Genomic DNA, 12,279 nt, shown 5'->3' on the forward strand with positions numbered 1-12,279 from the left:
TAAGATGCAACCATTCAAAAACAATGTATTCCATAATAAATAAAAGGGCCCAATAATAAATCAACCATAATTTGTCTGCAAGGAGTGGAGGTAGTCAAGGTGGATGAGTTTAAATACCTGGGATCAACCATCCAAAGCAACAGAGAGCTGAAGAAGAGACTGCAGGCAGGGTGGAGTGGGTGGAGATGAGTATGAGGTGTGACAGAAGGATATTAGCAAGAGGGAAATGGAAGGTTTACAAAGTAAAACCTGCTATGATGGATTGCTTGGAGATGGTGTCACTGACAAAAAACAGGAGATCGAGCTGAAGTGGCAGAATTGAAAGATTCTCAGATTTATTTATAAATGAGTATATCAGAGGGACCTCAAGTCCAATGCTTTCGAGACAAATTAGAGAACCAAGGCTGAGATATTTTGGACATGTGCAGAGGAAGGATAGTGGATATACTGGACAAAGGATGTTAAAGATGGAGCTGCCAGGCGGGATGAAAACAGATAACGTTTATGGATATAGTGGAGGATGACATACGGAAGACTGATGTGACAGAGGAGGATGCTATGAAGAGGGTGACATGGGGGCAGATGATCTGCTGTGGTGATCCCTAAAGGGAGCGGCCAAAAGAGGAAGATTCAGTGAGCATAAAGAGAAACAGAAAGTTCGCTTTTCATTAACAGACTGTAAAAACAGGATGGCAGTTTGAGCTCATAAACTGAGTTTAAACTTTTATATGTGAAGGTGTAACTATAGGGCCAGTTATAAAATGGCAAGAAATTGTTCAAGCTTTGTCTAAATTAACTTTAATTAAATGATTAATATTTGCTAAAATAAATAAATGAATGAATGAATAAATAAGAGAAGAAGAAAAATGAAAAGGAAATCGAGTGTTTACTCTCGTGTGTAAGCTCATCAGTCATCAAGCACATCCACGCCAGGGGGCACCAGCGGACACGCGGCGGGTCTGACTTTCCGGAAATGGAGACACGAGGCGAGCCAAACATTTTCCACCGGCTCCTTCTCTCTTTGTCCATCCAGCTCCTGTCGAAGCAACAGCAACACCATGTCGAATGTTGTCGACACGAAATTGTACGACATCCTCGGAGTGTCTCCGTCTGCAACTGAAAATGAGCTGAAAAAGGTAAATACACGGGAGATAATTTGCGGGATTATATATTGCGTTTAAGCTTCAAAGTCTTAAAAGTGCCTCAATCAGGAAATGCGTTGCTATGCGAAGCTAACTAACATTAGCAGTGAATCAGGCTGACCGGCCTGGATATTCATGTGACAGTCGGGCTGTGTCGTTTATGAGTTCAATAAATATTTTATTTTTCTTTCACAGTTTAGCTACGATCGACTAGGAAAACGTATGTTTTTCAATTTGTTAATGTGAAAAAGGTCAACCGAAACCAAGGCTAGCTCGTACGCATCAAACGATTGACCTCACGCTAGCTTTAGCTTAAGTGTTTGTCGCGAAACCAGCCAAACTAGTCCTTGATTTTGTGTTTGACAAACGGTGGAAATAGATTCCTAACACGTAGTGATCAAAATGAGCCGAAGAATCCAAGTTTGATATTTATTCAGCGGTTTTGTTTTTTTTTTTTTTAAATTTGGTTGGGTTTTTTTTTCTCCCAACCGGCGTGTGATGTTTTTTTTAACTGGCCATGCTAGACTAGACTAAATTGATGTTCACCGACCTCTTGTTTATTAGCACATTATCGGATAACTTTATTACGCTGTCATATTTTCATCTTAAACGTTATCGTTACCCCGTCCGTGCTTGGCGAGAAGATATGCTAATTAGCTTAGAAGCGTTAGCACTGAAATTGTCAGACATTTTGAGTTGCCTTTTTTCACTAAAGGGTAATTCCCGGGGATAGGTGCGTGGAAATGGTGAATAGCAGTCGTCGCTACTAAACCAGTTATGGATTATTGTTGGGAGAAAATGATTTTTTTAAAGCCGAGACAGAAAGTGCGTGGCCGGCCAGGTTTGTTCGGGGAGGGAGGCACGTGTGATTGCGTAAACCGTAGATAAGCTTCCTTCATGTGTGTTGGAGTCATGTCGACGCAAGTTTCCCGTAAACAACGCATGCCCAATGTAAAACTTGCTAGCTAATGGAGTTATCTCTGTTTTTTGTTATTGTCTAGGCATACCGGAAACTCGCAAAAGAATATCATCCCGACAAGAACCCTAATTCTGGAGATAAGGTAACTCCTCCGTGGCAGCCTCCACCTGGTTTACAGTGGAGCTGGTCATCATATGTCCAGATGAGTTATGCGATTATGTTTGTTTTAATTATGTTTGAAATTAAAAAACGTGATTGGGAAAACAATAAAAAGCTAAAAAGTCTGTTTTCATTTTATGCACCAAATTCTAATGTATGTGTACTTAATTACTCTGTTTCGTTTATTGATTTGCAGATTTTCTTTCTTTTGTTTTTTGGATGTTTATTAAAATTAGTCCTTTGGATAAAGTGCAATGTGTTGCTATCAGTGTTATGTATAACTAAAGAAGAAAAATAGTTTAAAATGTTTAAGTAAAACATTTTAAACATGTTTAAGTAAAACATTTTAAACATAGAGAACATGTTCTCTCATAGAGATGTGCCTAGTATTTTGTGTATCTGAAGCTTTAATGTATCTTTCAGTCCTGTTATGACAGGAGTTACTTCCCGTTTTACTTTTGCTTTGTGGTGATTTCGCTTTAAGCCTTTACATTTCATTAAGGGTTTAAATTGTTATTGAACATTGAGCTGAAGTTGGAAGAGCCCTTTCCACAGCTGTGCTTAACATTCGCATTAGTTTCTAATGTAGATTTTGGAATGTTTATTGAAAGGTGTGTGGGGGGGGGGATTACAAGCCTCTCTTTCATCATCCCCAATATGGCAGTGAGAGATTTTCTCAGCAGGAAATTGTTGCCAACAGGAAAATGGCAACTTTAGAGTCTTAAGCCTGGAGGCAGTGTTCATAATAATGAAAGCATTTGAGTTTTGGAAATGGTGTGTCCTACCGAGAATATCCTTTACACTGGCTGTGAGATTAACTTGTAACTCATGCTGAACGTCACATTTTATCTTCAAAGCAAATGGAAGCTAGATGTTATTCTTTTTAACTATTAGTTTTCTTTCTAATTTTTTTTTTTTTTATTGGAGACCTAAGAGTGTTGGTAAAGTTTGTATAGGTCAGTTGAAACTTTGAGTTACTGTTTTGACAGGTAATCAATTTGCTGTGAATTTGCTCTGAAGTCTTATGTTTTGGAGAGCTGAAATTGTACCCAAGACTTCTGTCCCCCTCGGGTGTTTTAGATGGAGCCAAAGGAAAATCCCAAGTGTTATTTATTTTTCACCAGTTTAGTTGATTGGTGTCTGCTTTCCATAAGCTTAAGACACATTTTTATTTAATGGTTCTAAAATGAACCCCAGACTGTATGTGTGGCTGGATCTAAGTGGGTCAGTTAATTGTTTTGTCAAATCCCAAAAGCCATTTTGAAACAGGCCGTTCCCTTCGTCCAGTTAATTTTATTTTATTTTTTGTCTTGTCTCCGTTTCTGGTCTTCTCAAAATGTAGTTCAAAGAAATCAGCTTTGCCTATGAGGTGCTAACTAACCCTGAAAAGAAAGAACTTTATGATCGCTATGGAGAACAAGGCTTGCGGGAAGGTGGCGGGGGTGGCCCAGGGATGGACGATATCTTCTCCCACATCTTTGGAGGTGGACTCTTTGGCTTCATGGGTGGACAGAGCAGTCGATCCAGGAATGGAGGTCGGAGGAGAGGAGAAGACATGGTCCATCCACTCAAGTAAGACCTAGCTTGGAAACTCAGATGTACTACATTAAATTGATTTAATGTTTTTGTGTTTGCAATTAATTAAAATTGCTCTTGATGTGCAGCACAACTATTTTATCTTGCATCAGTTGATATCATGTTTTTTTTCTGTAGGGTTTCACTGGAGGACCTTTACAATGGAAAAACAACTAAACTACAACTTAGCAAGAATGTACTCTGTAGCACTTGCAATGGGTGAGTAGTATAACCAACATCTTGCTGTTATTTCTGCTTGATAGTTTAGATATTAACAGTTTTAATCCTGGGATATTTGTTGGTTATTACAACAAATCCATCTGTGGCTTTGTGTGAATACAGGCAGGGAGGCAAGACGGGTGCTGTACAAAAGTGTACGGCGTGTAGGGGGCGTGGCATGCGCATCATGATCAGACAGCTGGCCCCGGGTATGGTCCAACAGATGCAGTCAGTGTGTACTGATTGTAATGGAGAGGGTAAGTGCCACAGTGATGTAAACCATGACTAAGCACTTGCGTGTTTTATTGATCTGCACAGATCTCTGATCCTGTGTTTTATTTAATCTGCCCCAGGTGAGGTGATCAGTGAGAAAGACCGCTGTAAAAAATGCGAGGGCAAGAAAGTCGTGAAGGAGGTGAAGATTCTGGAGGTGCATGTGGACAAAGGCATGAAGCATGGCCAGAAAATTACCTTTGGAGGAGAAGCTGACCAGGCACCTGGCGTTGAACCTGGGGATATAGTTCTTGTCCTGCAAGAAAAAGAGCACGAGGTACATGGGGGGGAGTCTGATTCATGTTATCCTTTCCCTCGTAACCCATGCATACTCTGTAATAGGAGGTGATGGTTTTAACATTATTTTGAGCAGTCTATTCTCCTTTTGTGTTTTTTGTATGTCAGTTGCTAATTACTTCACTCCCATAAAAAGGTGAACTTCTTCTAATCCAGCTCCTCACACCTGACCAAAGCTTCCTGTTGCATTCTTTTGATGTCAAACTGTTGATTCTGTTTTCACTAATGGCCAAAATCTCATAGTCTCAGCTGGTTCGTAAAATGTATGTATAACACAGTATAACACAGTACATGTGTGGGTGTGCAGAGGTGACGAATTTACGCACAACTTAAATAAGCATCAAAGAAGTGGAAATAAAATCTCGGAGACGTTGGAGTTAGTCATGCAGAATTTGTATATTTCAATTTTTTTTTAAATAAGTTTTAATTACATTTTGATTTTTGTTTTGATTTCAGGGTGTTTTTTAAATAAATTTGGTTAGTTTTGGCGTGTTTATAAATGTTTAGTTTTAATCTTTAATTATTTTAACACAGAGGATATTTATCTAGGAGCAGATTTTAACATTTTGGAATGAGTGTTATAGCAGCAGAGTGTCAGGCTGGTGTAGAGGTTAGTATTATCATTCCCTGGGGTGTTTCTGCATGGAGTTGGCATGTTCTGCCTGTGGGAACTCAAGCTTCCTCCCACAGTCCAGACAGACACGTAAGGTGAATAAGTCATTCTAACAGGTGAATTATGCTTCTGTGTTAGATCTGTGTCGTACCTTACATCATAACCAGGACCCTATTATTTTTTTTTTTTTTTTTTTTTTTCCCTACAACATAACGTTGTAGGTAACGTTTCATGATTTCATTTTTAATTATGATGCTTGGGTTTTTACCCCCTCCCATCCCACCTGATGTGGTTTAACAATGCACTTTTTGCATACAACCTGGGTACATCTGTGAGCATTGTGGTAACTTGGAGCGTTGCATACAGTTTGGAAGGCATTTGGGGGGCAATCTATAGCATTTTCAGTTTGCTCTAGTAAATTCACTTAGTGTAGTAGATGGACGACCTGGTCATTGTTTCTCTGTCTATGGCATTATGCTTCACCTAACTTTCATACTAACATGCCAACCTCCTGCAGCGCTGATGGATAATAATTTTATGGGTCTTAGGTAGGGCTGGGCCATATCATACCGTTCACGGTAATACCGGTATAATGTCGGGCAACGATAAGAAAAGGAAATATCGCGATAGAATATGGGTGAAACTGATACAGATTAGAAAAATATGATTTCTGTATCAGTCATAGTTTTGTGAGCTGTCAGAGCCTAAAATGCAACATTACTAAGGTTGATAGTTTTTAATTAATTTTATCTCATAAAAGCTGCAATTGTCTTGATCAGATATCATGTCAAATAATTTCTTATGTGTTGAGGCACCCCTTCTTATGCAATACGAGATTTAAATAATTGTTTTAGCACTTTGAGCACTCAAAAGCCTAAGTCATGTGTTATATAGTGTTTGATTGTGGGCTAAATGGTGCACCTGCTGTGGAATATATACAGCTGTTGTTCGTGAGTTTATGATTCATGAGTAAGCTACTGATTTAAAACACCCCCTCTGTTTGCAATAATTCAAGAAATAAAGTAAGAAAATCTTAAATTGTATCACAGAAAATTCTAACAGGGAAAAAAAGTCTGTATTTCAGTGCATATAAGAAGGAAAACATTATACATTATTGAGTTTTTATAATTAAATCGTATTATGCCTTAATGTTGAATTTCTTTGGTAGCAAAACGTCTTGATGCATTCTCAATCATCCAGGAAAGTAAATCTCCAAAAAGTTGATTCTGTTCATCTGGACGTAGCGTTTTGTGGGAGAAATGTTTCGTCACTCATCCAAGTGACTTCTTCAGTCTCAGCTGACCGCAGGTTTCCCCAATCTTATAAACCTTACATTTGCATAATGACTGAAACCAGCCCACTGAAGGATGCAAATTCTCATTACCACTGATCAAAGGCCATGAGTACCATTCACAGAGAGTTGGGGAATGGCTGCAATTACAGCATTGTAAGATGGCGAAAGATGGGTGTGCCGTGGGCTCCCCAGCCTAAGGGTTCATCTTTCGGCATCTTACAATGCTGTGATTGCAGCCACACAGTGGACCAAAGGAAAAAGGATTTTGTGTAGTAGCTGAACACAGTGTTCCTGGAAATGAAGAAAAGGAGTGTTTCTGTTCACTGAAAAATCAGCGCTTATGATTCTACATGGTTGAAGTGTTGAGTTCCTGGTTTGCATTAACAACGCTTGTAGCTGGATGCCAAAAAGTGATGGGTGTCCTCTCATGAAATAAAGTTATATTGACATCATGAGTGGTGGATTGATAGGCTAATCAGTCTTGTGATGCTGATCTTTTTTTCAAGAGCAATTCAACTAAATGTTGTAATTTTAATAAAACAGACAAATCGTAATGAAGCTTATTTGTCGTAATGGTGCCAAATTCAGAAATATGCAAGCCACTTACCTTACTCGGCTGAGGTAAATAAAGACCCTGGTAAATGTTAAAGGAAATGGGTTGTGGATGGTTTTGGCTTAACTAGAACACCACCCAGAGCTTCAGGAGTGCCTCTGGCTCCTTCTCCCACAGGATGTCTATCTTTAATGTCAAAATATGTCATTCATAGACATCTGTAGCATAATGAGTTGGTACAGCCAGCAGCAACAACACATAAAACACTGATCATGGAACATCAGTACTCTTTATGAAATGGCACTATATCAAAAGGTCTGAAAATCATTTGAAGTAGTACAATAAAAAGTATTTAAGAGGCATTAAAAAACTACTTGTCTGTGTATACAGGAATACATTCTGACAGCATCCTATTGAGTAAATTAGTAACTTTTTTGTGCTATACTTGTTTGTACTATTGATTTCTAACAAATGCTCTAAGGCAGAGGTGTTTAGTGTTCGGATACAATACAGTTTACAAAAATGTGATGGTGCGAACTTAATTGTTTTCTAATAATTAATAAAAAATAATTAAAATTGACAAAGCATTACAGTGCCAAAAAAGCTAGCTTGTGGAACAGTGTGAATTTAAAGTACAAGGCCTCTACTGAGTGTTCCATTATGGGTTGATGTTTGTCTTGTTAATTCTAGCCTTTTGATAAGATATTTATTTGCCTGTCAGTTTAGTGTGCAGGAGTTCTTAAAGCTGTTGTGTAACGCATTTTACTGCAACATAAGAAAGAAATGTTACAAAACTCCAAGTTCATAGCCTCCCCCAATGTCTTGACTGCCAAATTACACCATGAAGAAGCATTGTCACACAGTCAATTATAGCTGTCACAGATGACGAGCTCAAAAGACACTGTCAGAGAAAATGATTCTGACCACTTTAAAAGGCTATCAGTCACAGACAAAAGCAATTTGTTCTGACAATTATCTGTTACCGTGTTTAATGTGGTTTTTATGAGAGAATAGGCTTCAGCGATGAGAACTCTTTGGATTATTGGAATAAAAAAAACTTTTTTTTCCCCCCTAAAATTGACTAACCTCCACTTCTGCTTTAGCCCCAGCTTTATTCAAAGGTAATGATATACAGTGACATGCTTTCCCACACTGTCATATTTGGTATATCAGGAAATGATGCTTTGTTTGTTTGGTTTGTTTGTTTTTAAATCTGTTAGAACTGTGACGATTTCATCTATTAACAGATATTACTAACAATCTCTCTCTATTTTCAGACATATAGACGAGATGGCAATGACCTCTTCATGAACCACAAGATTGGGCTGGTGGAGGCGCTGTGTGGTTTCCAGTTTATGTTGAAACATTTAGATGGAAGACAAATTGTTGTTAAGTACCCTGCTGGCAAAGTCATTGAACCAGGTAAACATCCATTTTTAACATTGCTTTTCTTACTGAATTTGTCAGGAACAGACTGCATCATTATTCAAAGCTCTGACGTGGTTGCCAGATAAGTGTATTAGCCTAGCAGGTGTCCAGCTTTGGGCTTTATTGGCAGAGAGTTTCTATCATTGTAAAGATGTTCTTCACACTAACACTGGGGGGTGGGTTTACCCTAAATCCCCAGTGCTGGAAATACTGTTTAGAAAAATGTGATTAAGTCTAATTTTAAACAAACGGCACTCTTTTCTAGGCTCTGTCAGGATGGTGCGGGGAGAAGGCATGCCACAGTACCGAAACCCTTTCGAGAAAGGAGATCTTTATATCAAGTTTGATGTCCAGTTTCCTGACAACAATTGGATCAGCCCTGAGAAACTTGGGGTATGACAGATTTGTGCTTTTAATTTACTGTCTTTAATCTTCTAATTTTGATTTGTCTCATTATAGACAAAGACCAAAGCTCATTCTTCGTACTTAGAAGTAATTACAAAACTGTCCTTCATAGGCAATTTTTTTTCCTCCATATAATTAGATTAAGACATTAAAACTATATTCCAAACAGACTTAAGTCAGCGAGTCATTTACAGTGGAGTTCAAATATATTATTTAAATCAGACTTGCCCATCAGGCCTCTGAGGGGGCATCAGTGATGGCAGCACACGGAGGCAGTAAATAGATTTGCTCTTTTATTAGCGGCTTTGAAACAAGCAAGGAAAAAGGGAAATATTGGCAGCAGTGTTGATGGAGAAAGGCCACAGCACACCTTACTTTGAACAACAGCTGCTTTAACTTGAAAAATATACATGATTTTCAGACAGCTCAGCAGTGAGTTAGCTGTCTGACCTGTAACATGTTCACATGTAGGACTGCTGTTTTTCTTGGGTGGAAAGCAATTTATATGTGTACGGTTAGTGGGGAGAAACCCAAGGTGCATGTTTTCTCAAATGATTTTTTCTACTATGTCTTCAGAGTCCGTCACATAATCTGGTTTTGGTCTGAAGAGAAAGTATGACCTGTTTGTTTGTTGTCGTTGTTTTAAAGAGGGGGGGAAAGATATTAATTTCATTCAGACTTCCATTCAGCGATTTGATTCCTTCTTGTGATGAATGTGAAAGTACTTAAATTCTGTCACGCTTGTCTTTCTGGCTGAGGATGGAAGTGAATTTCTTCCTGAGACAGCACCCCTTCTCGCTCTCTCTCTCCTTGTAGCAGTGCACTCATGACCCCACAACCTTCTGACACCAGAGAATGGTTAGAAATCCCAATGAAGCTGCCTGTTAAAGCTGTATTTTGAAAATTGTTTTCCCTGTGAAGGAGCTGGAAGACATGCTGCCCTCACGGTCAGAGCCACCCATCATCAGTGGAGACACGGAGGAGGTCGACCTGCAAGATTATGACGTCAGCCAGAGCTCGTCATCTGGTAACCGCAGGGAGGCTTACAATGACAGCTCGGACGAAGAGGGCAGCCACCACGGCTCGGGAGTACAGTGTGCCCACCAGTAATCTCATGAGCTTTCCCACTCTGACATATACACATACAGACACACACAACCCATGAGCTAGATGGGAGAAAATGTATGAGTTGCAGACTAAACAAAGGCAGGTCAGGCTCAGTAGCTCCTCAGACACAGATCACAATCACACTGACTCGTGCACAAGTTGTTGATTGTTTGAAATATTGTGCCCTTGAATCATTTTGATTTTTGTCTGAGGAACTAACACTGGTGCAGCCAGAGACAGATCTAGACACTTTAAACAGCAACTTTAGGTAAAAATTCATATAAAATATTTAAGATGTAATGAAACAAGTGGTCGCCTCAGTGAACACCATGTTAGGATGACGATCTTCTGTTCATACAGACTTCACCCACCCACCTTTCTCTTCCTCTGTCATGGCTGATAGTCCAGTGTCCTGCTAATTGGAGCTCAAGATCAGTAAAAAGGAATGTTTCTTTGTGACATGGGTTCTGTTTTCATAGTATTTACATTAATTTAAAAGACTAACCAATGTGCAAAGACAAAGCAGCTGAGCAACGTGACATGCAGATCCTCGGACTTATGCATTCATGGACTTGTCGACTCGGCGCCATTTGTAGGATTTGTTTTCTGATTTTTACAGCTTTAGTTTCTTTCTAGGTTTTTACGTGTTGTTGTTGTTTTTTTTCCCGTCTTTACTTTTTAATTCGAACAGAAATTTCATTAAGTGTGTATATCACTGAAGTGGTTGTTGGTAAGCTTCATCAGCTGCTGTATTTCAAGGCTGTGTGATTTAAAAATAAATAAATAAATAAAAACCTATAGTCTGTACCTGTGCTGAGACCATGTGCATGTACAAAGCTTTGGTTCCCGCACTTGTCAAACATCCAATAAAGCAGCACACTTCTCAAGAAATGTCTATGAAGTTGTTGAATAAACTGTTGAAATATCATTCGTAGTGTGTTACATTGATTTTTGCAATGTTTTTCTTTTTGCCACCAGAAGTAGTAGGCTAGAAATAAGTTGAAGCCATCAGAGTTTTGAAATGGCTCACTAAGGGAAAAAAGTTGTTCTTTCTATACACAATGTGTCAATGACGAGAACTAATCCAAGGATCCTGCCAACTATTCTCTGGAGGTACTGTATGACTAAATCAAAAAACATTTCCATCCTCAGTCAGCTGTCATCAGTGAACGGGATCGCACACTGTCCTAAAAGCAGTCTGAGTGGAAAGACATGCCAATGAAACTACAATGCTGTGACCTCTGTAGTTCTTGAAGAGGCAGCTGATCACTGCTTCTTCCATTAGTATTTGTGTACAGTGTAAACTGTTGAATGGGTTGAGAAGCACGCATATATACATGCATATACATTTCAACTGGTCATGCTGGTAGCTTTGGTTAGTGGTGCTGATTTAAGTAGTGTTGCCATTTAAGTGTCCTGTGATGTGGTTTATTGACTTCAATGTGAGGAACCCTTAGTGACCTGAACATCGGGCATCTATCGGCCCTTTCAGTGTCATTTAAAGAGTGAAACAGCTAAAACCAAGCTATTTAATTAGTGTGGATCATGTCCTACCTGTGCCAATGACCCTTGTGTTTAACAAATCTCAGCTACGTCTTCTTTGTAATCATCAAACTTTTATTAGAGTTCAGAAAAACCTGTGTAAATGCTGGTATCTGATAGGTCACTGAGGAATTTCCTTCATCAGTGCTTGTTTTAGAGGGCTCCTGACATTTGTATTCTATTGGAAAATGCAGTAAGTTATGAGCCATCAAACAAATATGGAACAATGCAAAATAGTGATAATATTGAAGAAGTCACTTGTTGACCCATTAGCGGGGGGCCCTTAAACAGTTCTTTTTTTGGTGGTCATAGTAGTAATGCTAGCGAAGGAGGCAAGGGTTTTGTGTTGCAGTGTGGTGCAGATTAACAGAAAACAAAAATCTGTTTTACAGTTTTCCCAAATTTGGGGATAGTGGAGTATGTAGGAAATGTAAGAAAGTTAAAATGACAATCTAGTAAAAGTCTTTTATTTTAATTTTAACAAGTACATAAGTAATAACAAAATCATTTTATTTCCAATTTTGCTGTGTCAGTGTGAAAAACAATCGTTATTATTTATGGTTATCATGTAAGTTTAAAGACAAGCTTAGACAGCATTTTCACATTGACTTTTCATTATGGAAAGGATGGAATTTTCTTTAGTGCTAAGTCAGTTTTAATTTATGGCAAAGATGAAGTTAGCTACTTCACTGTAGAAGCAAACCCTAAAGTGCTTAGTAAAAGGGTGCCGAACATAAGGCCCGGGGGGTGTAA

The 12,279-nt window shown here is 38.8% G+C and overlaps 1 protein-coding gene across 1 annotated transcript; it reads left to right on the forward strand.

Annotated features, from left to right (window-relative positions):
• Window positions 1-1,020: 1,020 nt before the first annotated feature.
• On the forward strand, window positions 1,021-10,897 carry dnaja2a (DnaJ heat shock protein family (Hsp40) member A2a). The gene is made up of 9 exons (XM_085359408.1): window positions 1,021-1,136; window positions 2,144-2,203; window positions 3,563-3,792; window positions 3,934-4,014; window positions 4,138-4,271; window positions 4,368-4,564; window positions 8,322-8,466; window positions 8,738-8,865; window positions 9,799-10,897. The coding sequence occupies exons 1-9, from the start codon at window positions 1,059-1,061 to the stop codon at window positions 9,985-9,987; spliced, it is 1,242 nt and encodes a 413-aa protein (XP_085215534.1). The 5' UTR covers window positions 1,021-1,058; the 3' UTR covers window positions 9,988-10,897.
• Window positions 10,898-12,279: the final 1,382 nt, after the last annotated feature.

Source organism: Diplotaxodon limnothrissa, linkage group LG1, assembly GCF_057381915.1.
Source record: "Diplotaxodon limnothrissa isolate DT_005_m linkage group LG1, D_limnothrissa_male_GT1.1, whole genome shotgun sequence".
NCBI lineage: Eukaryota > Metazoa > Chordata > Actinopteri > Cichliformes > Cichlidae > Diplotaxodon > Diplotaxodon limnothrissa.